This window comes from Chelon labrosus (genome assembly GCF_963514085.1).
Source record: "Chelon labrosus genome assembly, chromosome: 15".
NCBI lineage: Eukaryota > Metazoa > Chordata > Actinopteri > Mugiliformes > Mugilidae > Chelon > Chelon labrosus.
Genome location: NC_140348.1, coordinates 24,922,307 through 24,950,074, shown reverse-complemented (window position 1 = coordinate 24,950,074; position 27,768 = coordinate 24,922,307). Strand labels below are relative to the sequence as shown.

Sequence of the window (27,768 nt, the reverse complement as noted above, 5' to 3'; positions counted from 1 at the left end):
CTTTGGATGGTGGGAGGAAGCTGGAGTACCTGGAGAGAACCCACGCAGACACAGGGAGAACATGCAAACTCCACACAGAAAGGAACCAGTCGGCTGGTGGATTTGCCCCTGACCAAATAAACTTTAATACGAGTCTTGTATGGGCTCCAAATATCAGTTTAACTCCACTAAAGTCTCTATTCCACCCAGTGTTCCTCTGTTACTGAAAATAAAAGTAAAGCTCAGATGTGTAGACGACAGTGGTGTGTACCTTCCTGTTCTGTGTGAATGAAGACGTCCGTTTTTCTGTGAAGCGACCACCAATGGATGAATGGTCTTTCACTGAGACTCTCCATGCTACAGGAATGAGGAATGAGAGGCACTGAGAGGCCTCGTAGCATCCCCATGAACACACACACACACACTGACACACACAAGCTGTCTCCCAGCATAACTAATGGGAATATTTCACGGTGGTGACAGCAAGCGGCATGTGTGTGTCTGTCTGAGCATTATGGCTGTTACGATAATAATGAGAACAAATGAGAGCCATCCATTTCCTTCCTGACTCCTGATTGGTCCTGATGGCCAATATGGTGCTGGGCAATCCATCTTTGAGCCCCTACCCCCTCCTAACGACTAGCTAACGACCCGCTGGGAGAGCATCAGCCAATGGAGTAGCAGCACCGAAGGCTTTAGATGGGGAAGGCCATGGTGTGGAATGAGTGGAAAATAACACCTAAACACAGCCCTGACATTAGAATATTATAGTATTATCATCACTACTACTACTGCTGACGATAATTACTGCAGAAATATCAGTGGTATTACAACTTTGAGCACTGGTATAACAGCTGTTACGTTTCAAATTAAATGGATTCATATAAGTTTAAAGTTTGGCCTTCTGCTCTCACAGACAGCACTGCTGCCAGTGCTTGAATTCTTTCCTCCTGTATAGGTCTCACTGAGCAGTGGGATAGATCCATCAGTCTTCAGGAAGACCAGCTGTCCTTATTAAACTCTTCCATTTTACAGAAAACACCCAGACTCCACGTCACACAGACAAGCAGACGGTCAGATAGTGTCATCTAGATGTCACTGTCAGGATGTTGGTTGAATCATATCACCAAAAAACATGCACTCACTTGCCAAAGCATTAGGTACACCAGTGAAAACGAATGCATTCTTATACAGTTTCATGGGAAAACTACAAAATTCTGGGACATGTCAATTTCCAAATATGCAAAATGTGCAGAGGATCTCCTTTGCAATAAGAATATGGTCAATGTTATTTACTTCTTCTGTCAATGGTTTTAATGTTGTGGCTCATCATCATCAACATTGACCATCGTGTGACAGTTCAGTGTTCTGCTGGGAAACTTTTGGACCTGTCATTCATTGGTGTGGATGTTACTTAGACATGTAGCACCCACCTAGACCAGACCAGGCACCCCCACCCCATAGCAATGACACTCCTTGATGGCAGCAGCCATCCCCAGCAGGATGCAGCCTGACACAGACACAAGGTGTTGACCTGGCCTCCAAATTCACTAGATCCCACTAACAACACTGTTTTGGAGACACAAGTGAGACCTACACAATATTAGGAAGGTGGTCATAACGTTATGCCTGATCGGTGTACTTTAGTACGTAGCAAAAGGGGCTGCAACAATAAGGCAGGGTAATGCAATGCAACTCAAACACATAAGGAGCAAAGAAACAGGAGGAACATCAGGTGCATGCAGGATATGTGAACAAACTTTATGTTATGTGGTTTTTATGGAGCTTAAATAGTGCAGGATTTACTCTTTGCCCTGCAGACCACTCGGTGATTCGCTGCACATTTCCACAACTTCATGACGTCATCTATTCACTTCAAGTGTTTAGTCTTGTCGTTTTTCTCAAGTAGCTCAGGAAACTCAACAGACGTCTGCAGCAGTGCAACCCAGTGGACCAAAGAAGAACAAGGTTCACTAGAGGGCAGCAGGAGACTACAAATAAATGGGCATGCAGTAGGTCTGCAGCAGCGAGGAAGACAGAAACTAAATAAACAGAACATGAATGAACAGAATAATTGAATGTATGGAATCCATAAACCTATAAAGATAGTCCATGATAATTCATGTGCAAAAAACTCAAATCAGCCTTATTTGCCATTTTTCTGTATATATGTACACAGACACAAGGAATGTGTACTCTGCATTATACTTGTTGGCTCAAGACATGTTCAATGTTCAATGTTCATGGGCATGGTAGGACTCAAACCAAAGCTTCTTCTCTAACCACTAGTCTGGGCCTAGAACTGTTGACGGGATAGCCAGTGGGTTTCGAGATCTCCTGCTGCTGCAGCTTCGAGTTAAAAAAAAAAAAAAAACATTAAACAGGAAAATCACAACTTTTGCAATGAAGTAGTCACAGGAAATGCAATGAAACCTAGCGTTCTATGCCTTTACTTTACTATCTGGTTGAAATATTATAGGAGTAATGGAATGGGAAAGAGCAACTAAAGTGAGCCGTTAGATGAGGAGGTTCTGGGTTCTAATCCAAGCCGACTGGGACCTTTCTGTACGGAGTGGGTTCTGGGAGCTTTCAGAAATGCATTTAATCCTCTCCAGAGCTGGGTGATCGATCTGGAAACCAGAGCAGACGGAGCACATGCCTCTTCGGCTGGAGTACAACGGAGATGGCTGACTCCAGATGTAGCTGGAGGCTGGCCGAGAGGGTAGACTCCAAAGTAGGTAGGGCATCAAGCAACTGACAGTCAGCCTTGCATTAGATGTACTGGAAATCCAGTTTGAACTGATTAGGAACTAGTTGGAGTCAGTGACGCTGCTAAGCTGCATTTCTCTGTCAGCCTAACGAGAGCCACGCCGCTTTCAATTCAGTTCAGTCTGTCTACCTCTAATGATTAACATGGAGCTAAACTCATGGATGAATCTAGGACGAGTAAGGTTGCCACTCACACCCACTCACATGTGAGGGTCTGGGACACTGGAAGGGGCCTGAGCAATTAAAGATTATTACTGTAACACATACTTTACCACCCTGACAAGGACTTAAATGAAGGCAGCACCGTCTTCCAACACAAGTTACTCTAGTACCTAAATGTCATCCAACAATACACAAAACGTGTGTGCTCTGAACTCCCACAACAGCTGTGACTCACACACAACATTTGTCACAATCTTGTGTTTTGGTACTTTTTTGTTATCCAGTTTGGTTTCCTGCTTTATTTTGTTTTCTTGTTGCATTCAAGTTTTACTTCCTGTGTTTGTCAGGTCCCGCCCCTGTGGTTACACTCACCTGTCTTGCCTTGTGTGTTTTGTCTGTCCTCCCCTCATTGGTTTCACCTGTCTCTCGTTATTCCATCAACCTGTATGTGTATATATAACCCTGCCTTTCTCTTTGTTGAGTCGTCTGTGGTGTTACCTCCATTTATGTTCCTGTTCACTTCCTCATGCTTCCCTGTGTTCCTGAGTTTTGTCTAGGCTTTGTTTTTTAGCGGGTGACTTTACCAGTTTTTGGTTTTGTGTTTGTGGGTATTCTGCGGTGCTGTTTGTTCCTGGTTTAGTAAGTTTCATTAAACTTCTTTCGTTTCCTGCTCCTTCCTCACCTTGTCTCCTCTATTTGAGTCCTACCTCACCACCTAACAGAACAACATTTTCTCGTTTAGAATAAATATTAGTTGATCTGCTCATATAAATGAACTTGACCCCCAACAGGCCACAGACGGTGAAAATGGGGACAACATTATCATCTACCATCATCACCAACACTGGAGCCCCCCAAGGTTGCGTACTCAGTCCCTTCCTGTACACACTTTACACAAATGACTGCCAGAGTTCACTACCCAACACCACTTACTACAAATATGCAGATGACACAGCCATAGTAGGACTACTTACAGACAACAGTTCCATCACAGCTTACCACCAGTCCATCACAGATTTTGCACTGTGGTGCTCTGTTAACTACCTCCAACTCAACATTGACAAAACAAAAGAACTGGTCATTCACACATCAAAAACAGCCCCGGGACTCACCCATATCACCATCCATGGCCAGCCAGTTGAACAGGTCAGCACTTTCAAATATCTTGGCCTCATCATGGACAATAAGCTTAACTTCAATGAACATGTCACCATCACACAGAAACGTGCACAACAGAGACTGTATGTAATACGCAAACTAAGATCACTGTCTGTTGCCCCCCACCTCCTTCTGCTACTCTACAAAAGCATCATCCAACCCCTTCTACTTTACTGTTCCCCCTGTTTCTTCACCATACTAAATGTTACCAGCAAGAACAAACTCATTAAAATCTCACACTTAGCATCCAAGATAATACAGCTTCCCACCCCCAGTCTCACTGATGCAAATGACACAGCCACCACACGCCTTGCCCGCACCATAGCAAGTAGCCCTGACCATCCCCTGAACCGTTTTTTCACCCTACTCCCATCTGGCCGCAGATACAGAGCCCTGGACTGGAAAAAAGCGCACTTTAAGAAGAGTTTTGTACCCTCAGCCATCACTGCACTTAACAAACTCCAGTGATAATAATCCATCCCCTCTATTCTTTTGTGTTTATGTTGTCTGCACTGTCCACTTTTGCTTGCACTGTGTTGAGGAGGGAGGGTAACTAGAGGGGAGGGGGGGGGGGGGGGGTATGGTGTGTCATATTATATGTTATATGTTATATGTGATGTGTGATATATGTATGAGACTGTGATGTTAACATCAATGCTGCTGTCTTTTATGGAATGGAATGACGTGTGAAGAAGAATATCCTTTATAGGACAATAAAGACTCTATCTATCTAGATGATCTGGGTGCAGTATTCTGCCAGGCTACATAAGAATCAAAAATCTGTGACTAAGCTAGATGATAACCTTAGTCTGTGTGGACCACAACAAGAAGACCAGTCTGTTGCCGTGTTGATTTGGTGAACCTTCCAACAATGTGAAGGTGGATGGAAGCACTCTGCCTCCTATTGAACAGCTGTTTCATCTTCCTCTTACACATCTGGGTACATACCTGCCGCCACAGATACCATTCAAGCTCTGAAATATACAAAAGACTCTTTCAGTGTTGTGCTGCACATTTGCCAAAAAAAAAAAAAATGTTTAGAGTAGGCATCTCCAACATTAAAGTTTGGCATATTGCAGCTTTCTATGTCTGCATTAATTAATTGTTATGAATAATTAATGGAGACGTTCTTTTCCAAACAACTATAAGTAAGTAACACAGCTTCAGCTCTGTTTTGCAACAGAACCCAGATTACATCCATTATGTCTAAAGAGTCTAAAGGTCAGTGTGTCCGCCTTAACAGCCTGTCCGTCATACCTTAACAGCCTTGAACAGGTTTTATTTACTTTATCCAAAGCATCCAGGCCAAGTGTCTTGTTATATCAGGATGCTTTTGCGTGTGATTTACCACAGAATTAGTTAATGTAGAGGTACGTGTACAAAGTGTAAAGGCTACAGATGTGAAACTTGGCTGCAGTTTGATGGCAGCTTCGGCAACTTTAAGGGATTTGTGGAAATATTTCACCCCTGGTACAGTTTCATCAAGAAATGTATCCTGTTTCCACTTCTCTATAAAATATCTATTTGTTATTGGTTTCTTCAACCAATAAATAGTGAAATTACACTGAAAATCACAGGCTGTATTACAACGACAGCAGCGCCGCCCTTGCCGTTGCTGAATGAAGACCACAGGGGAAAAAGTAGCGTCACACAGCTCAGCGATCCTTTTCTGCAGAATGTTATCTGAGCAGCCATGAGCAGGTTTCTTTCCAGGTCATTACTGAATGTATTAACATTAATAGAATATTTTCACCTCAAGATTTGAGTTGGTTTAACCCAAAATATATTCTATTTTATTTCTAGCCCAGATCAAAACTTATTATAACTTAGCGGTTATAAAACTAAATGTACATACCCTTGCAGCATGAGAACCCTTCATCTGTTAATCATTGATTATCCATATTTATTTTGTTTTGTTGGATCAAAAACGAACTTCGATAATTACTTAATGAAATCAAAGAGCATTTGACTGACAGCAGAGCTATGGAGTGATATGGTCCCTTGTTAAATGTCTGTTTCAACCACAGGAACACATGTAAAATCTTTGCAGTGCGATTCACACTAATGCAATTTTCTATAATGCTTTAATGCATATAGTTTTTCAGTTTAACTGGCACTGACACAACAGTCTACTGAATTGCCTGCTAGCAGAGCAGCACAAGAAACTCTGTTGTTCGCTCTGATATAATTTAATAGCACATTAGTAACGCTCCAAATCATGATGCTATCAGTTTGTATTTAGTCGTTTCACCGTGTTAATTCACAGCTTGTGATCTCGATGGAGGACCACCCACCCCTGTCCTTAGCTCTAACCCTAACCTTCTTGCATGTCATTTAATTTAAGCTTGAAACTCACTGCCATGACAAAATGTGCCTGCATTAAATAAAGTAATTCCATCATGTTGCTCTTGTTCTTATCCATGCATGAACAAATGTGTCTAAATTCCCTTTCATTAGCTGCAAATGTGCAGATACATGCAGTGTTTTCCAGAAACACAGAGGTGGTCCTTTGTAGTCTCATAGGCTTCTGCGTCAGAGCGTACAGAGACCATAATGCCATAGCCTGACGTGCACCTCCCCAGAAATGTAACGTTCAGGTCATGACAACACAGACTACAAGAGCTGTGATTGGTTCAGAGATATAAATATTTGTATGACTTGTCTTAGAGCGAGCCAGACTGACAAGCACATAAGTATAAATGGCTTGTACCGGTACCGGCGTAGGCTACGTATGTAGGTTACGGCGTCCATATCCCGCAGTACTCTAAAAGCGCCTTAAGTCTACAACTGAATGTTCTCTGGTAGGTCTCCAGTGTGACATGCAAGGGATGAGATGCATTGTCCAGAATACTTCCTCAGCATCCTCCTCAAGCTTATTGACGGCTGGTCTATAATGCCCACCTCAACACCCAAGATGCTAAATGGGTTGCAACTCTTCCATCTTTGCAACGTTAATTTGCAGGTGGTTCTGTCCACCAAACTCCTGTACTCAAAATCCTGACCTCTGCTAGTACGGGCCAACAAGAGCAGAATCGTCAGATAGTAATAATAATAATCAGCAGATGGCAGGACTGTGAGCAGTATCTGAAGTAGACTATTCTCTGTTCAAATTAAAAAATCCCAGCCTATTTTCCCAAGGTCTGTATCCGTTCACCACATACCATTCAACAGGCTTCGGGCCAGCTGGTGGAATTTACAAATATTTAGTTGAGCAGAGTGTAATAGTGAGCGCGTTAATTCCAGATGGCAGGATTTCTTTCCGAACAAAACCAGCCTTTCAAGCCGCAGCAGTGGACCTAAAGTCATAGGATTAAGAAATGTGTAATGCGAGGCGGGTGATTGTTACCCAGTGATCAGTCACAGCAAACACTGCCCCGCTTCTTTAAACTGCGACCAAAATTATGAGCACATGACGATTGCGATTCACTGGGGGGTGGGGGTGGGGTGCTGTTTGACTGTGGATAAAATGCATTTGAAGGTGAGTAATCTGAAGACAGGATGGTGGAAGGACTATTCTTACTCAGATGAACCTTTTTAAAGAAGAAAACATTGTATTATTGTTGTTGCACTGTCACATTTTTCACATATTTTCTCCTGTGTACTTTAAATTACACAGACTTAAATATTTTAGTGGATTTTTCTGTAGGTTTTTAGATTCTAAACATTTGTGCGTTACAAAAACCCCTCCCCTCCCCCGCTCTCTACTTTGACCTGCTCTAAACTCTATTCCCTCCACACCTCCCCCTCCCCTTGCCACAAAACATAAACTCACTTGCCAAAATATTAGGTACACCGGTGAAAATGGACATATTCTAAAACAGTTTTGTGGGAAAACTACAAAATTCTGGGAATATGTGAAAGGCGCAGAGATCTCCTTTGCAATAAGAACATGGTCAATGTTATTTACTTCACCTGTTAGTGGTTCTAATGTTGTGGCGGATCATCTGCTTTGGCCATCTTGTGACAGTTCAGTGTTCTGCTGGGAAACTTTTGGACCTGGCATTCATTGGTGTGGATGTTACTTAGACATGTAGCACCCACCTAGACCAGACCAGGCACCCCCACCCCATAGCAATGACACTCCTTGATGGCAGCAGCCATCCCCAGCAGGATGCAGCCAAGAACTATTCTTACTCGGACGAACATTTTTAAAGAAGAAAAAGGTTTTTTTGCACATTTTCTTGTGTATACTACATAGACTTTACAGTTTACTTCAAATATTTCAGTGGATTCACCTCCTCCCTCACCTCCCCTGCTCTCTAATTTGCCCTGCTCTAATCTCCTCTACCCTGCTCTCCTTTTATTCCTTCCATTTCCCCCCTGGCCTCCCATTTCTTTACTTCTTTCTTCTGACTCCTCTCTTCTGCTTTCTTTTATTTCTCACCTCATCTCACTTTCTTTCCTTTTGGTGTCCCTTTCTCTTTCTTCCTCTTACCTGTCTGTTATCTGTCCACCACCCCCTCACCCCACCACCATTCTCCTCTCTTTGTCTCTCTGCTTCATCTCCTCTCCATTCATCCATTCCTCTCTCCTCCTCCTCCTCCTCTCCTCTCCCATCTTCACTCTGTCTCTATCTTTGTAAATTCACTTAGAGGTAATTGCTTCCAGCAGGCTTTTCTCTCAGTCCGTCACGCTGCTCTCCGTCATGTGATGACACTGTGTGGGTTTGTTATTGGGGGCCCGTGGACTTCTGTTTCGGTGGAGGAGAGGCCGGACCCACTGCACATGAGCCAGCCCTGCAGCTTCAACGTGTGGCCACGACGGATGCTGCTACAGCCATGAGATTCTCCGCAGCATAGAGAGAGATTAAAAAAAAAAAAAACACCCTGCTGTTTACTTTTTGAGGCCGGGTGAAAGAATTCCCAAATGGCTGAGGAAGTTTTAATCCCGTCATCTGGGAAAATCACATCGGTAAGTTCAGACTAACTGCATGAATTGGGTCAGATGCAGGGACAGGGGCCGTCACCGGACTGATCCCCTATTGTTTTAGACGTACAGTCCCTGCAGCTAATGGCATTTACTACCAGCTTATACTTGGCCTGAACTTGGGACATAGCAGAACAGTAGCTGTTATTTTACTGTAATAATATGTACCTTAAGTGTGTCAGAGTGAATAGAAAAGCTACGTAACAGAGCAATTTGAATTCCTAAATGAATTATGTCTGATTCATAGATGTTTATGAAACTCCTTTGGCTGATTTTTACTTTTTTACCAACTTTCTATCTGTTTATACCACCGAATCTGCTACTGTTCATTTGTTAGACATTAGTTAGTACATAACTTTCTGAGATCTCATTGTTATTTGTGTGGTTGAGTCAATCATTGGTCGTCAAGCTGAGATCTCCAGAGATGTACACTGAGCCACGTTAAAGTCCTCTATGTGTAAAAGCCTCGTCAGCCACGCCATCCACTCAGGATGTCAGCAGTCGGTGTAAATAAGTCAAGACTGTGCAGAAATAGCACACTGACTCAGTGAGAAATGAGTAACGGCAGTGTGATGGGCAAGACCCAAGGCTGGAGACTTAATCTGCATCACATCTGTTGACACAACTATATATTTTCAAGACTGGCGTGATGCTTCATTCTTTCCCGTTTGGCCCTCGAGCTCCCTCAGTACTGGCAGTCGGCCATGCCCTTTGGTTTGGTAGCAATGAGGAATGTGAGCAGCGAGAGATTCTAGTGGAGAAGCTTCATTACAAATTAAGAACAACTCATATGCTTTGCAAAAGGACGTCTGTGTGTGTAGTATTTAGGGAAACGTGGGAACTGAAAAGTCTTCTCTTCAGAAATCTAAGGATCATCAAAAGTATTTCTCCTGAAACCTTGTTGTCTGACGTGTGTTAACAGTTTATTCAACTATTCCTTCTTTCTGTTAATGTCCACATGAATAACTAAGCGTCAAACCAAGTGCTCAGTCCAGGAGAGACTGTTGCAAATCTGTTATCTGTGAAAGGAGATGTTATCCAACCTTCTCTCTAAATATAAAATACATTTTCAAAAAACTCCGTCATGTATGACTGAAAAAGACTTAAAGCCAGTGACTAAGGCCATAGACACATGCGTAAAATGTTTAAGTTTGTAAATCAAATGAGAAACAGGGTCATTTTCTGTTGCAATCAGTGGAGTCGAGTCGAATCGCCAATAGAAACAATGCAGGTTTGAGGCACCTCACATTTGAGACCCGGTGGTTCTACTGTATGAGTGAAACCAGCACCAGGGAGAATCATTTGACATCATCAGACCTTCATAATCCTTAATTTTCTCTCATTTTGAGGCAGTTTCTTTCTGAATATGTGCACCTTTAAATCATACTAATAATAATTAATAATAATTCCACACAGACTGTTTTCATTTAATTAATTAACCCCAAATGACCCAAAGGAACTAGAATGTGACCTTGTGTAAATTGTAAGATAAGCTAACAGTAATTGAATTATAGCAATGAATTCCTGTTCTCTGGAGGAAACCGTCTCTCAGTGTTGTGCATCTCCCTCATCCTCTGTGTGCAGCACCTGACCCGCTCTCTGCTGGCGGTGGCCTTTCTTACCTCCTTTGGGAGCTCGATGCTTTATGGCTACAACTTGGCTGTGGTCAACTCCCCTGCTGAGGTAAGTCATTCAGATATCTTAGTGAGGACATTCATTGACATAATGCATTCCATTGCTCTTTACTGTAACCCTAACAATAACCTAATTGTAACCTTTACCCTAAAACTTTACTCCTCAAACAACCTTGTAAAAAAGTGAGGCCCGGCCAAAATGTCCTCACTTTGCACAAATGTCCTCACTCCAATGGCGTAAAACTCACACTGGTCCTCAGAAAGATAGCTGTACAAGTGCACACTCACACTAAAAGTAGCAGATTCTCAACATATCAAGCAATTTATTTAACTGCATTTGTTTAGGAATGTGTGGCTCTACAGTATAATATGAGCAGTTTTGTTGAAGCAGCCCTATGCCCTATGATGTATGATACATGGCTAAATGAACTGGTGTTAATCCAAATGTGGGTGGCACAGTGGTATGGTGGTTAGCACTGATGCGTCACACTAGAAAGGTTCCAGGTTTGAATCCATGCCGATGCTGGTTAGGTTCATTGGTGATTCTGAATTGGGTGTAGGTGTGAGTGTGAATGGTTTTCTGTCTCTCTGTGTTAGCCCTGTGATAGATCAGGCACCTGTCCAGGGTGTACCCCAGCTGGGATAATTTAACCTTTAATTGTCTCGCAATGGGGAGATTGCTGTTTGACCCATCCATTTCTTCACACAGTAGTGTGTACAGTTGGAGCAGTGGGCAGCAGCCTCTAAGGACTGCACCTGGGGAGCTATTTGGGGGTTAAATGCTTGCTCAGGTCACCTCAGCCATGGACATAGCAGGAGGCGGACCTGGGTCTCCTTGGTCCCAAGCTGCACCTCTAACCACTACTCCAGCTGCTACTGTGAATTACATGGAAATAGTTCATTCTTAGATTATGCTTAAGCTGAAAATGTGTGCGTATACTGTATTTGTACTTTGTGTGCGGGTATGTGTGGCACACGTACAGGGAATGTGAGTCGACGGTGAGCCTAAGTGCATCTGTGAAGGGCTACTTGTTGTGAGGAATGTGAACTGCATGACATACAATGCTTTACTCGAAGGAATGTAGCTTCTGGCCCAGTTAGGGAGGACGAGGGTACAGTGGAAGGTGTTCTGTTCAACACTGAAATACTGATATATCCACGTAAAACTGAGGTTTTGCTCGGCACTGTAAACGGAAACTTTTCCTCTTAATATGAAAAGACAGTATCAGATATTTTCCAGACCGGAAAGAGTACGAAAAAGTTTGTCAAAACTATTCAGGAGATATCAGTAAAGGTCTTGGTGTCTCTTGTGGATAAATTACTATACTGCAAACAACAGAGTTGAAGAACGTCATACCTTTATATGGTTGTAGTTCCTATAACTGTGTTCCCTGAGATATTCTGCGGAAGGCCCATGCAAGCGATTCCACCTCTGTATACCCGGAGCAAGAGCTGCATCCCTACATTCTCCATTAACTCAAGCTTGTTCATTGTGGGTGCTGGACCAAGGTTATGCATTGTCCCTTCTCCTGTTCATGACTTTCAGCGACTACGTATCAAAGCACAGCTGAGGTCAGAAGGGAATAGTAGGTGAGGGCTGGAAGGTGATCTCCTAAGTTTTTGCAGACAAGGTTCTCCTTTTGGCACCTTGACATGGATGCCCTCAACATGCACTGGAAAGGTTTGCAACTTAGTTTGACGTGGTTGGTATGTTCAGATCGGTACATTTAAGTCTGAGTGCGTGGTTATTTCACAGAAAAAGATGGTGTCCCCACTCCAGTCTTCCCAGATAGAGAAAGCTTCCTCAGGCCCTATCTGTGAGTGAGAGGGAAAGGAATTGTGAGATCGGCTACAGGCTGAAGCAGTGGCAGCTTTACTGCAGCCGCTGCACCGGACTGTTGTGGTCAAAGGGGAGACCCCGAGGTCAGCCCAGGTCTCACTGGAGATATTTAACCTCCCAGTTGGCCTTGCAGTGGCTGGGAAGAAATAAGTTGTTAGGTAGTGGGAAGACTTGACTTCTCTTCTTTTCCGGTAGCCACCGCGACCCTGATTGGATTAAGAGGTTAAGAAGTTATACTCACACCACGCCACTGGTTAAGCTGGAGGAGACAGGGGTTCTGGGCCTGGAGGAAGTATTATTCACTGAAAGTTTTTAAGAAACTCTTAACCACCTTCGTCTAGACATATGGTGTGAACGCTGTTTAGTGTTGAGAAAGAGTGGATTACTCTTTGATTACATGTTTTTACAGTTGTCAGTGTGGTTATTAGGTAGGAGGCTTAGATTTGGGTGCCGGAGCTTCAAGTTTCATTTTGGCTCTCTGGGACATTAGAACATAGATAGCTGTTCCACTCTACTCCAGTGAAGTAGCTTGGTAGACCAAAACTAAGCTTATACTGTCTGCTGCTTATCACTTTAGCATCCGCTGTAAGTAACATTTGTTGTTACTCAGGCTCAAAGCACAAACAACAAAACACAAAAGTAGTTTTTCAGTTAAATTTTTTTATAAAGTTTTACCATCATTTACATTTTAAATCACATTATTTGCATTAAGAAATCCTTTCAATATGTGTCAATATGGAAATGAATAGGGGCTACTGATAGAAAAAGAACTTTGAGAGACTCAAAAAGTCTAAAAGGTTTCTTTAATCAGCGATTCACAGAGAGTCTAATTACAGATTCTCTCTGGAGAGAAGCTCCTCAGGCTATCTCCCCTACACACAAGGCTTTATAGAGATAATCTTGGTTTGTGGTTTCCATGCTAATGTTTGTTCTGTCAGTCCCTTATCACTTGTTGCTTGCAATATCCTCAGTGCAATGACCTTGTGAAGAACAGATGAGAAAACATTGTAAACCCAATCATAACGATGTTAAATAAAGGATTACACATAGGTTATACATTTAGTTGTGTCATTATTATACAAGTCTATCTATGTGTAACAAGTCTAAGGTTTAAGGTAAGGTGAGCAGAGAACACAATCAATGATACAATCAGTAGTATTTACAAGACATGTCAGAAAAGAAACCGTCATTCACTGTGTTGCACAGTATGTATGAATCGAATGTCTGCAGTGTGCTCAAACACACATTACTTTGTTCCAGATGTCCAGCCTTAATTTAGCATAACAACAACATAGTATTGGACTGCCAACACACCAGTTGTGGTTCATGCACAACACACGGATGCTTGTACATTGGTTAACTTCTGTCAAGCATATTTAAGCTCACAGGAGCCGGGAGACAAGCTATAAATTCATTTAGCATTTTCACCACCAGTCATAACAGGGAATTTATCCTTGAGTAACAACATTGCTTAAAGTGTTTTAGGAACACATGCAATAACTTGTATTTTAAATGACAAAGTAGTTTATTATTATTGAATCGCGTACTATTTACATATTTCTATGATTGAGGATATTGGTGGGTATCACAAGAGAAATCAATGAACCACGTAGGATGATATTTCATGCAAAGAGAAACAAGGATGGCACTATGTTTTAGCATTTACGAGAAGATTAAAATAATTTAATTATATCTGTGGACAAATCCTTTTCTCATGCTACATTTATCCGTGTTATTAATTCTGCTATTGATGAAAAATACTTCACTTGACTTCACCTCATGCACTTAAACAATTTAAAAAAAAAGAAGGTTTTGTTAGTCCATAACTTAACCTAGAATTTGCCGTATGATATTTTGCTGCAGAATAAGAGAGCCCTCTTTTGTCGCCCAGTTCAGACTTTGAACTGAGAACTGAGAGCAAGTCACGGGCATAAAAGCTGCCATGTTCAGTAACTGTGTCTGTCAGCTGGTCTTTCTCCTGCATTTGGGACAATGTGACAGTGATTCTACCAACATGTGCAATCACATGGTAAACTAATTAGGAGGGTAAGGTCAAAAAAAGTCTCTTGGATTTGATTACACAGAGAGCTGAAAATGTCAGTTCAAAAAAAGAGAGAGAGAGAATTTGTATTAGTCTTGTAAAACCACAATTTTCTCAGCCACATGATTCACAAAGACAAGGATTCCTTTCTAGTCGGGAAGAAGCATTCTCTGATTTGTTTGCTTGAGGTGGGATGGACCAGATGCCAACACATGTTTCAATACAACGTCCCGTGCAAGGATTTAAGTTCACTTTAGCAGCACTGGGTGAGGGGATGAGCTACCTACTGCACATTTCAGTCATCATCATTTCAATGAAAAACAAATGCAGATCTTCAATCATGTGCACACCTGGTATTAAATTAAAACTCAAAACTCTAGTATAAATTTAATTACCATATGATCTTGCATTTAGACATACAGATTTTTCATGCCAAATTTTCCTCTGACCTTTCCTTCTTCCCATTTCTACCATCCCTTTTCCTTTTAGTACATAAAGGACTTCTACAACAAGACAGTGGTAAGTCGTAATGGAACAGGACTCAGTGAGAAGACCCTCACCCTCATGTACTCCCTCACTGTGTCCGTCTTCGCTATTGGAGGCCTTCTGGGTTCCCTGATCGTGGGGATGCTGGTCACTCGCTTTGGCAGGTAATATACAGAGTTCCTTGTATTGTACTTAGTCCTATGTCTTCACGTAGCTCCATGGTCCTGAGGAACGTCCTCTCATCTCACTATAAAACCTCTTTGACCTTTCACTGTTGAGTTTCTAGATTACAGACCAGTAGATGTTTTTTTAGTTCTTTTATAACATGACCTCAATAGTTTCCTAAAGAAGAAGTTTAATGGCCCAGATATACTCTGCAACACACATACAGTACATGCAGACAGCTTAATAGCACACTCACGTTGCCTGACAAAACCACGCTAGAAATAAAAGTGCGAAAACACCTTAAGAGACAAAATATCCTGCACAGGATCATATTACAGATGTCACAATGGAGTCCCATCGCTTTACTGTACAAAGAGATTAGACAATCAGCCGATTCAGCGTCTTTAAACTTCCAAACTAAAAATATTTATGCAGTGTTATATTTAGATCCAGAATATTGTTCCTTGGAGCAGTTTACAGATCACGGACTGTATAAAGAAATCCACTTCCTCCCACGCGTCAAACTGACGCTTCACCTTCTAGGAGCTGTCATGGCGCACATTTTTTATACAGTCTATGGTATAGATATGGTGGTATAGGGATGGTGGACAGAGAGGGAAAAGCAGAAACTACAGGAGGGACAATATAGTAAAAGAAAGACACATGATAGTGTAGAGGTATGAGTAGGAGGTTCCCCAGAGGCCCAGGCCTACAGCATCAGAACTGAAGGGTGGTTCATTATGTTTACATTATGTGTTTTTAGGAAGGGTACAGTGGTGAAGACATCAGTGCTGGTGTTTATCGCCGGCTCACTCATGGGCTTCAGCAGGATATGTGGTTCACCTGAGATGGTCATCGTGGGCCGATTCATCACAGGAATTCACTCAGGTACACTCACACATGAATGTAAGCAGATGCCCCTGGGCCAACAAGATACCTCACAAGGCCGGCTCCTTAATGAAAGCTTCTCAGTGACTAGAATATTAGTTTGTCTGCTCATTAACTGGACTTTATACTGTCCACAGTTTAGGTTGTGGCACCAAAATGATCAAAGTTTTATTTCCAGGTTTCTTCAAGTAAAGGAAACAAAAAAGAGGCCAATGAAGAAAAATATGCCAAAATAAACTTTAAGTAAATAAATAAAAGCCAACAACAGAGAGAGAGGTTACGTATCTGTGACTTCTAGGATTACAAATTAATTTCAACGCCAAATTAGAGTCCATCTCTTCAGAAGTGGTTTTTGAGACTCAGTTGTTCAGTACTGGGTCTTGTTTAAAAAGGTCAGAGATTTGTCACAGTCAGATCACGTCACAACACATGTTTATGTCACGGACAAAGGAGCTTTCTGAGGAGCTCATAAAAAGAGTTGTTGTTGATCATCAGACTAGAAAAGGTTACAAAACCATCACTAAAGAGTTTGGAACCCAAAAAAAATCGTCAGCCAGACAGACTGAGAACAAATGGAAGAGATTTAAGGCGACTGTTCCCCTTCACAGGAGTGGTCCACCAACAAGGATCACTCCATAATAGTCTGAGAGGTCCCAAAGGAACCCAGGGGAACATCTAATCAGCTAAAGGCCTCTCTCATATTGGCTAATGTTAAAGTTCATGAATCCAACCATGAAACTGCTGAACAAAAGAACGTATTAAGAAGAACAAAATTAATGTTTAGGAACGGCCAAATCAAAGTCCTGACCTTAATCCTGAAGCAAGCAGTTCACGTGAGGAGACCCACCAACATCTCAGAACTGAAGTGGTTCTGTTCTGAGGAATGGGCTAAAATTCATCCAAGCTGCTGTAGACGACAGATCAGTTATTTACAACAGTTATTTTTTAATATAATGTTCTAGCATCTCCATGCTTTTCTCTGTTTGCTCAGATACTCAAATATCTCCCTCTTTGCTTTTATTCCCGCAGGCATCTCTCTAAGTGTGGTACCAATGTACCTGGGTGAGATAGCTCCCAAGAACCTGAGAGGCTTTCTGGGCCTTGTGCCGAGCATCTTCATTGGCACCGGAGTCTTTGCCGCCCAGATCCTTGGCCTGCACGAGCTTCTTGGGAAGGTAGTCGAACACTGCTTTCTATCAAACACCAATGTGGGGAGCGGACTGAGGCAAAAGAAGAAATGTATGTAACTGTGTTTTAACCGTCACAGGAGGAGCACTGGCCTCTCTTTCTTTCAGTGGTGGTGGTACCCACTTTCATCCAGTTGATGCTGTTGCCATGGTTCCCAGAGAGCCCCCGGTACCTGCTGATGGAGAAGCACAACGCCCATGCCACGATCACAGGTCAGTGTTGTGGCGCCGCTGCTCATCAACAAGCATTAATATTCTGGGAAAGAGGTCAAAAACTGACCAAGTAAATAGTTTACACTCTTTGACATGGGTTCCTTTGTGTCCAGCTGCAGTGAATGAACCCCAGTGTTATACCATATGTGGACAGAAAAAAATATATTCCAAATCTAGCTGGTTATGTTGTCTGGCCTTAGCTGACTGTCCATGGTAACCATGCTTCTGTTTGTCCCCCTTCTCTCAGCTCTGAAGTGGTACAGAGCCAAATGCAACATCCAGGCTGAGATTGAAGAGATGCAGGAGGAGCAGCGCTCCCTGTCCTCAGTGGAAACACTGTCTGTATGGCAACTGATGCTGGACGACACGGTCCGCTGGCAGGTGCTGAGTGTGGTGGTCATCAACATCGGCATGCAGCTGTCTGGCATTGATGCTGTAAGGACACTTTGTAATGTATAAGAATGCTTTGTTTGGTTGGTAACAGACTCTTTGTCAGTGACTCTTGATGTGTCCGAGGTCACATTTCATGCATCAAGTAATGTTTCACCCATCTAATGACACCATTTTAGTAGTTACACCAATCAGCCACAACATTATGACCACTGACAGCAGAAGTAAATCACATTGACCATCTTGTGACAATTCAGTGTTCTGCTGGGAAACTCTTGGACCTGGCATTCGTTGGTGTGGATGTTACTTAGACATGTAGCACCCACCTAGACCAGACCAGGCACCCCCACCCCATAGCAATGACACTCCTTGATGGCAGCAGCCATCCCCAGCAGGATGCAGCCTGACACAGGCACACACACAAAAACACTTTAGGAACACGAAGAACAGCACAAGGTGTTGACCTGGCCTCCAAATTCAAAAGATCCCAAACTGATCAAGCATGTGTGGGCTGTTGACAGACACCACAGGACAACATCAGAAGGCCCATGTCCATTCTCTGATGAGTCACAACTGTTTTGGAGACCTGCACAATATTAGGAAGGTGGTCATGTTCCTGGAATGTTATGCCTGATCGGTGTGAATCAGTGATGCTGATGGCTCTTTATAGTGACTCTGACAATGATAATAACTGAGGCACAGATGATATTTATGTTGGCAGTGATGGAGGTGATGATGATGAACGATGTTCCTGTGTACACTGGTGGTGATAGTAATGGTGACTGAGATGTGGCAGATGCTCGAGGTGATCTTTAGTCTGAAGCGCTTGTAACAGTTGGCCAGGCCGGGGTACATGTGTCTAACACCAGCTGTGCATGTTGGTGTGTTTAACTACCTCGTCCTCTAACCATCACCGTCTGCTGTCTCCTGTTAATACACCTCCTGTCCTGTCGTTCTCTTCCCCCCCCAAAGCCTCAAACTGAACTGAGCTGAGTGAGAGTAATTGTCTCTCTGTGGTAATGCTGTACCACCTGTGCAGGCTACAGGTCCTGAAAGCCCGCTGGCTCATTTCAGGTTTTACACCGTTATATTTTCTTCTCCAGGCGTTTTATGTCACTTTATGGGGAGGAATGTTTTACATTTGCTTCTCTGCCAAGATGCTCAAAGATGACTTGGATCCGTATGTGTGCAGCGTCTTAGTCAGTGTTAATCCTGATGGTGTTTTATTTGACAAAATACAATAACAGTGTAAATAAGATTTAGACTTAGACTTTATTCATCCACAAAAGAAATTGCTTCATCACAGATCACAGTAGCTCAATTGTACATCTAAAAAAAAAACAAAAAAAAAACACTAATAAAATAAATAATAAAATAAATGAAATAAATAAATACAGAAAAATACAATAGAATACAATAGTATAAGCAAAGAAATAATAAAAATTACTTGCATTTGTACAAATTGACAAGAGTAGAATTAGAGAGATACAGACAGAAGTAAATACTGCAAAATATTTTTGTCCTCCTGTTTTACTGTGACTAGCGTTAAAGTTAAAAGGTCCTGAAAGCAACATAATCAATGTCTTATTTGTCCAAAGTCTTAAGTGAGTGGTCAGCTTACAGCATTTATGCAGAGAGAGGGCTGGTTTGATAAAATGGGAAGAAAGGTGAGTTGGTTACAAAAAATAAAAGTGATGAGTTTAGAGCAGAGGTGTCAAAATCGTTTTAGTTCAGGGGCCACATTCATCCCAAATTGATCTCAAAGGGGCTGGACCGCTATCATAACAGCATAATAACCTATAAATAACAAGAACTCTGGATTTTTCCCTTTATTTTAGCGCAAAGAAGAACAAGAACATCATGAAAATGTTTACATTTAATGAACTATCTACATTTTTTAAGAAAAATAAGTGCAATTTGGGCTTATTGCTGCCATCTGCTGTTTAGTTCCAGGTATCAGTGTTGTGTTACAACTCTTACTTAAATAGTGCGACCCCTTGTGGACAAATTAGGAACCGCAGTTACTTTGATTGAAATATTGAGGTTAATGTCTTCCCTGTAATTTTCGCAACCAGATTGGACCCTCTGGCGAGCCAGTTTTGGTCCGCGGGCCGTATGTTTGATGCCCCTGCTTTAGAGGATAAAATAAAACCCAATTAGAGCTGCACGAGATCACTACTAAAATCAAATAAATGGCACAAGCGGTAATACAGACTCTTAGACTGTTCTACAAACTATATTTGGAAGCATGTTTTAATCACATTAAAATTCCACATGATCTCCACATATCTTCCATATGAGAGCCAGTCTCTATATCCTGGATTTAAGGCGTGAAAGCTTCTGACAGGTTTTTCTCCCCCTGATCTGTAAATGCTCATCTTCTCACCGCAGATCTGGTTCTACACCAATGACATCTTTAAGAATGCAGGCATCCCACCCCCAGAGATCCAGTACACCACAGCAGGAACAGGAATCATAGAGATCATCGCTGGACTCATCGGGGTAAACAAGCAAGTTAGAGAGACACAGTACACGGTGGTTGGTGTTATATTTTACTGGCGCTGTGTCTTGAATGATTTGAGAAGAGAAATGAATATGTTTATATATGTGTGTTGACTGTGTTTTCACTTGTGTGTCTCCTCCTGTAGTGTTTCACCATAGAGAAGCTGGGTCGGAGGCCTCTGATGATCGGAGGTTTTGCCATGATGGGCGTCTGCAGTGCTGGGATCACGCTGGCCCTCATTTTACAGGTAGGTGTGTGTTAGGGGTTGTATCGAATAGTCAGCTAGTCGACTTCACTGCTGCGCCATGACGATTTTATCAGGAAGTCGACTAGTCGCCGATCACGTGACAATAACAACATTGACGCCTCCTAGAAGACAGGTGAGGAGTCCAGTGGGTCGTTGCAGCAAACTAGCAGCCATTCATCATGTGTGTGGAAATACTTCACTAAAGATGAAGCCCATACTACCGTGACATGTCAGTCCTGAAATAAAACTAAAGTGCTACTGCAATGCATCTGAAAAGGCTAACGCTAACGCTAGCAGAGGAACAGTCCAAATCGTCTGGACAGCAGTCAGTTAACAAATTCACCAAACATCTTGTTGTAACAGAGAGAAGGAGGCTGCACATCAACTATCTGATAAAGTTATTAGACCTTTAGCTCCAGGAGACAGAAAATGCTTCGGGGATATATTCTTTTTTATTATGGCTACATTATGTTATTTACAACACGCTGTGAAGTACAATTAAATGCTACTGACAGGTGCCGATTTCTATACATATCTGCAACGCACAATACTGATAAGCGCATGTAGTTCTGTTGTGTTCTATTAGTTGACATTGTTGCTGTGGTTACAGAGCGTGTTTTTTGTCCTTGATGTCAGTGAATGCACCATGCCAGAGATGGGAGTTATGGTAGAGTTTGCCGAGCAAGAGCCACAGATTAGAACTGTTGGACTGAAGGTGTTTATGGTGTTGAGGTGGACTACGACTGGCAGTAGCCGGTGTTCAAGCGTCAATAAACTTGCAGAAAAGCCTTTGTAGCTTCTTTTCTGTGAGACGCTACAATATGTATTCAGGTCAAGAATATAGATTTTTACTTTCATCACCTATAAGCGACTCTAAAAAAATCTGGAGTTGTTCATCCCCTAGTGTGTGTACACTCTTGTGCAGCTATCTTTCTGAGGACCATGTTGAGTTTTACTCCATGGTAGTGAGGACATTTTGACTGATCCTCACTTCTTCCCAAAACTGTTTAAGGGTTAAGACTTAGTTTTAGGGTAAATGTTACAATTAGGTTATGGTTAGGATTAGGGTAACTTAACTTAATTGAGATGGTTAGGGTTAAGCTTGATTTAGGGTTCTGCGCCGATTTGTCTGCGAAGCTTCGGCGAACATGATCGCCGTCACTTGGCATTTATGCTTGTGCGTCGGTTTCTTTGCAGTGCGTGGTAATTTACAGCCACAACGCTAGGGGGCGCTGAGTCGCGAAATCTCCTGAATTCGTGCGTGGAGTGTTTCATTTCCGGTTCCGGCTTTTTTCTATGGTTGCGGCAGAGTGAACAGCACCGTGACACAGGCGCCCTTGTATACAGAACGAACCGGAAAAGCTGAGAACCGGAAATGACGTAAAGCGGACCAATCACAGCCCTTGAGGTCTGCGTCGCATGTCCCTGCTGTCGGCGTCGTTTCGACGCGTAGTCAGGATTTTTTGGAGGTGCGCGTCAAGTGACGCAGACTCTCTGCGAAGGGGGTTCGCGGCGACGCAGACTCTCTGCGTACCGACGCAGACGATTTTTCGCACGAGCATAAATCAAGCATTAGGGTACGGGGCTAGGGAATGAATAAATGTCCTCACAACGATTGTGTGTGTGAGAGAGAGAGAGACAGAGAGAGTTTTGTGAGAGAAACTGCAGACTAGATCCGTTCTTGATAAGGACGAATGTGTATTTGAACATCTGAACGTCAGCTGAGCTTCTCAGATTACCTCTGTTTGTGTCCAAATATATTTCTTAACAAGACTCGGAATCAGAGGAAAATGAATCTGCTTGTCACTTTTTAAAACATTTACTCAAGATCTAGGTATTGTGTTTGTGTTTGTGTTTGCAATGTGTTTGCAGACACATTTTCTTTTTATGCCGTTGTGCACAAACCATAAATATAAAGCTATACTCTATTATTTACACTAGCTTTCCTGCATATTGTCTCATGTCTGTCTGGTTCCTGCAGCTACAGGCCACTGTAGAGTGTCCAGCTATTATAATCTGTGTTGTTGTGCAGCAGACTGACATGTAAAGCAGTGTTAGAAAAAGAATAGAGTCAGTTTCCCCATCACACTATAATAACTGCATGTGACTGAACTGTCCTCTTCAGCGTTGTTCTGTTCCTCCTCCCTGCAGGCTCACCTGTCGTTCATGCGCTACATCAGCGTCTGCTGTGTGGTCGGCATCATCGCTGGCTTCTGTATCGGCCCAGGCAAGTTCAGTCGCCCCATACTGCACATGCTCATTTAAATAACAAATACATATATCTATAGCTACGTCTATTGCTCTGGGCATTGGACATGTCACATAATGTACGTTTGGGGCATTTCTACAAAAACACTGCAGATATTTACAAAGTGTGCACACTGTTTATTTATGTATATCCAACAAATTGTAAATGCACACTATTATCATTTTAACTGTTTGTTTTTTTCAGTGTTTTCTTATTATCTGAGTCATAAAATGTACAAAACTACTAAAGACTGTCCCCATTTCCCATAGATAAATTTGACTTGAAATTCCCCATGCAAAAGGCAAACACATGTATTACAATAGCAAACAAAGACAATGTTCACGACTGAGAAGGGCATTTTTAGATGTCAGTGTTATTCCAGTTATTCTAGTCTAGCACATTCAGTTCTGACCTCCCCATCTTCAAGGTGATGAACCTGAGCTGCAGACTTGGTTTATCATAAGAGATGCAGGGCGGTTGGTGCTATGAGGAAATGCTGCCCTCTAGAGGCCACGCCGTAAAAGTTCTTTGAGGGTCAAAGAAAGATTCAAAACATGTTGTAGCTCCAGTTCAGATCTAACTCAGAGCATATCAAGCTATAAATCTTCATTTTTACACATAATTCTTATAATAGACAGTTAATAACAACAACAATAATAATCCGACAAATCCACGTTCCTTCAGCCTAGAGATGAACAATGCGGATTTAATGATGTAATATATTGAGTTTTGTTTTAGGTTTATCTCCAGTTAGCCTTTAACAAGCCATATCGGTGTAAACACGAATATAAAAATAATTAAATCATGAATATATGCACAATATATTCCACACGCACCAACTCATCAGTGTAAAAAGATAAATGCTTGTATAAAATATCTGTTAAGAGGAATAAAAAAAACAGACTTGATTTGCTGTGTGTGGAAATGCTCAGCCAAAATAATCTAAATAATCAGTACCGAATAATAAAAGCTTCCACCTACAGCCACAGGAGATGTGCGGTTTATAAAAAATATGTACATTTTTAAATGGTGTGACAGAAAAGTCAGTTAGGTGCATATTTACTGAGATGATCACACTGTAAAGAAAATGTAAAATCAAGGGTTTTTCTCCCATAAAATAAAATAAAATAAGATAATAGTTTCTGTCTCCTGAGAGAAACCTGCCAGTCATGCGTCTCTAAACCTCCAGCGTACGCCTTTAAATGAACTTGTGCGTTGATGATTCATTGATTTTATTTTGCTCCTTTTCCAGCGGGGGTTCCATTCTTGATCACCGCCGAGCTGTTCAAACAGTCCCACCGCCCAGCCGCCTACATCATAGGAGGCTCACTCAACTGGCTCTCCAACTTCACTGTAGGCTTCGTCTTCCCCTTCTTACAGGTGAAAGCTCCACACTGTGCTACACTGAAGGTTTACATATTAGTAGGGGATGATGCTAAAGGCCTCACAGACGTAATGCCATGAGAACTCAGTGTTGGGATCAATGATCTCGCTCTGGGTTCGAGTCCAGTCCTCATTCTTGTTCTTAAGCATCTTAGAGAAGCTCTCACCATCCACTGCCTTTATAACGTTCCCTTAAACCTGTGATCAACTGGACGCAATTAAACAGCAATTCAAATATTTATCTCATCCCATTGGGGCGCTGACAGAAAATTAACCTCACTTTTTTTGCACGGCTCTGGATTCTGTTGTAGACACAGAAAGGTTTGTATCCTCCTCCCGTTCAAAGTCTAGCTCAGATCCAAATACACCGACTCAGTCTAGTGTAGTCAGGCTGCTGAAACTACAAAACTGAGCTGGATTTTGAAGAAAATTTGTGGATTCAAGTCAGTTCTAGTAGGAATTACCTCTACCTACAATTAAAATCATCATAACTCGCTGAATTTTGGACTATTTGTTTTAAATGCCAGGTATGTATTAATGCTAAAGCGAATGTGGTTAAATTAAAATATGCATTTTCTAGATTGTTATTGTAGGACATAAGAAGACTTTTGTACTTTGAGTACTTTGAGAAAATCAAGATTACTGAAGTTACCGTATATGGTTGCTTGCCCTTAACATGTATTTAGACCAGAGGTGTCAAACTAATTTTAGTTCAGGGGCCACATACGGCCCAATTTGATCTCAAACGGGCCGGACCAGTAAGATAACAGAATAACAACCCATAAGTAAGGACAACTCCAGATTTATTCCATTTGTTTTAGTGCAAAGAAGAAGAACAAGTAAATGGGGAGAATGTTTACGTTTAAAACTTGTTGTGTTCTGTCCATTTCTCTTACTAAAACAGTGGACAAATTAGAGATAGCAGTTATTTTCCTTGAAAAGTTGCAGTCTTCTATGTAATTTCTGTACTTTGCAAGTTCATGCTGTGGGCCAGATTAGACCTTATGGCGGGCTGCTTTTGGCCCGCGGGCCGTATGTTTGACACACTTGATTTAGACCATTAGAACCTAAGTGCTAATTCAGGCACTTGTCAATATTCACATCATCACATTAGACAACATTAGGCCTGTTCTTCTTCCTGGTACCTAATAAAGAAGTTATGCTCAGCGTTCATGCAGAGGTGGACCTTGCAGGCCACATTTGACCTGAGAACGTTGCCTTGATCGTCTCTGATTGGCTGGATGAAAACCACATGCTTCTAAACCTCACTGAGAGGCACCGGGACACAATTTAAAATGTGTCCTGAAGTTACCAAACATGCCCCATAAAGGGTTGGAATTAAGACTCAATACTGAGGATTGAGAATCTCCTTCAGTTTTAGTCTCTGATTTAAATCCTCTCAGCACTTATTAGAGATGAACTCTGATCATCTGGTTTGTGTGAATGCTTGATGTGAAACATGGTGTTAGTCAAATCTTCCACTTTAAAACCGTTTCCCTCCTCTTCCTCCAACCATCCGCCGACCGTCAGATGTCAGCAGGGTCTTACGGCTACCTGGTGTTCGCCACCGTCTGCGTGTCAGTGGCCATCTACGTCTACATCGTGATCCCGGAGACCAAGAACAAGACGTTCATGGAGATCAGCCACATGTTCTCTAAGAAGGAGGCCGTCCTGGAGACCCAGTCTCTGCTCCACGTGGACCAGCTGAAGCTGAAGAAGATGAACGGCTACGGTGGCATGGAGCACGCTTCGCTGGAGTTTGATAGCTCTTCCTCCGTGCCTTAGCTGAGCGTCGGGTTCTCGCCGAGACCCCAGAACAACTGATGACTTTGACATGAACATTTGAACCAAACAACACCTCATGCTTGCTGCAATCTGTGGGCTCTAGCTGAGAGAGATGGGATTTTTTTCCACTTGGATCACACTCAGGTTCTGAAGAGTGCTCAGTAAACAGTGTAGTATGCTGTTATGGTATATGTAACATCCTCTGTCAACTAAATGTTCTGCTTTGTATCGGCTAACCCTTCAAACAACCGCCACTATAGGTTCTTTCCATTTGCTTGAGTACAGTTTTAAATTGACTGAGACGGACACAGTTGTAGAAGCTGCTGAACTTTTTACAGAAATAAGAAACGCAAGATATTTCTTCGCTCATCATAAAAGCTTTTAACTAGCAACTGTTTTAACTGCTTTTCTTCTTCTGTCAAGCTGAAGCAACACAACCGTAGTGATTCTGTCTAATGCCTCTTTAAAATGAGTTTGGCGTTCAGAACTATAGCCTACCTGGCTGCACTTCAGTCTGACCCTTGTGCATGTTGAGCCATCGTTCCCTCTAAACCATCCATCCTTTAAAGAGTCATATGTTTTCAGATGCTACTTAAAGGATCTAGGAGGATTATGTTGCACACTCAAATTACTTGTCGCAAGAGAAAACCTACAAATGTTGTGTCATGTTGCTGCTTATTTTGTGTACAAGACATCATGTGATTTCGGTGGGGCAGGCTGACTTCCTGTTGCCAGCAGGTGGTGCAATGACTTCCAGATGCTGTATGTTCATGCTGGGACTCTTATCAAACTTGTAGTGAAGATTGGAAAATGTATAGTGAGTCCAAACCAGATCAGCCACAACATTATGACCACTGACAGGAGAAGTGAATAACATCGGCTATCTTGTGACAATTCAACGTTCTGCTGGGAAACTTCTGGACCTGGCATTCATTGGTGTGGATGTTACTTAGACATGTAGCACCCACCTAGACCAGACCAGGCACCCCCACCCCATAGCAATGACACTCCTTGATGGCAGCAGGTAAAGTTTAGGGTCACAGCATCAAAATAATCAGAGCTTGTAATCACAGTTGCAGCATCTTGTTCAGTGTGTGACAGGAATTAACATTTTTAAAAGCACATGTTTTAATATTTTGTATATTGCAGCAGAAGATACTCCATGATGTGACTTTTTTTTTATATTTATAAACTATATAAACTATATATATATATATATAAACTATATATTTTATATAGTTATATTTCTTGTAAATGTTGAATTAATTCAGTTATTTCACAGAACACACTGCACCGTGTGAGCTGTGGGTGCTAAAATCTCTCTTGTACAAAAAAAAAAGCTAAATCCAGTTTGTTTGAATACACAGAAAGACGTGTAAATCTTCATGAATTATTTAAAAACAAGTGCATAAATGAAATAATACTGTAATACGTAGACTTGTGAGTTTCAGTGATTGAACACAGTTTTCCATCCCTCTCCGGCATCACACCACATCACATTACTGTCACGCCCGGTACCTGCTTGTGCAAAGTATTTCCAGCAACTGTCAGAGCTCCTGTTAGGACATTGAGAGGTTTATCACTGGGACACGCTCGGTTAATAAAAATCCAACCACTGTGAAAACGACATGCAGTACTGCAACATTTGTGTGTCTTAGTCGTGTCTGTATCTCTGGATGTTTGTCTCTTATCACCGTCTCATCTTACCTTGCATGAACCTGCTTTTATGTTTAGATTTGCTCACTGACTTGTTGTGATGTTGTG

General features: G+C 42.1%; 1 protein-coding gene across 1 annotated transcript; it reads left to right on the top strand.

The window, feature by feature from the left end:
• Positions 1-10,497: 10,497 nt before the first annotated feature.
• Positions 10,498-27,643, top strand: slc2a15a (solute carrier family 2 member 15a; the record flags this gene model as incomplete). The annotated part of the gene is made up of 11 exons (XM_084561202.1): positions 10,498-10,677; positions 14,999-15,159; positions 15,924-16,048; positions 17,078-17,223; positions 17,316-17,448; positions 17,696-17,883; positions 20,230-20,340; positions 20,487-20,588; positions 22,740-22,815; positions 24,089-24,216; positions 25,750-27,643. Coding segments are annotated over 11 exons (1,605 nt in total), but the record flags the coding sequence as incomplete, so codon positions are not given.
• Between the last annotated feature and the right edge of the window lie 125 nt (positions 27,644-27,768).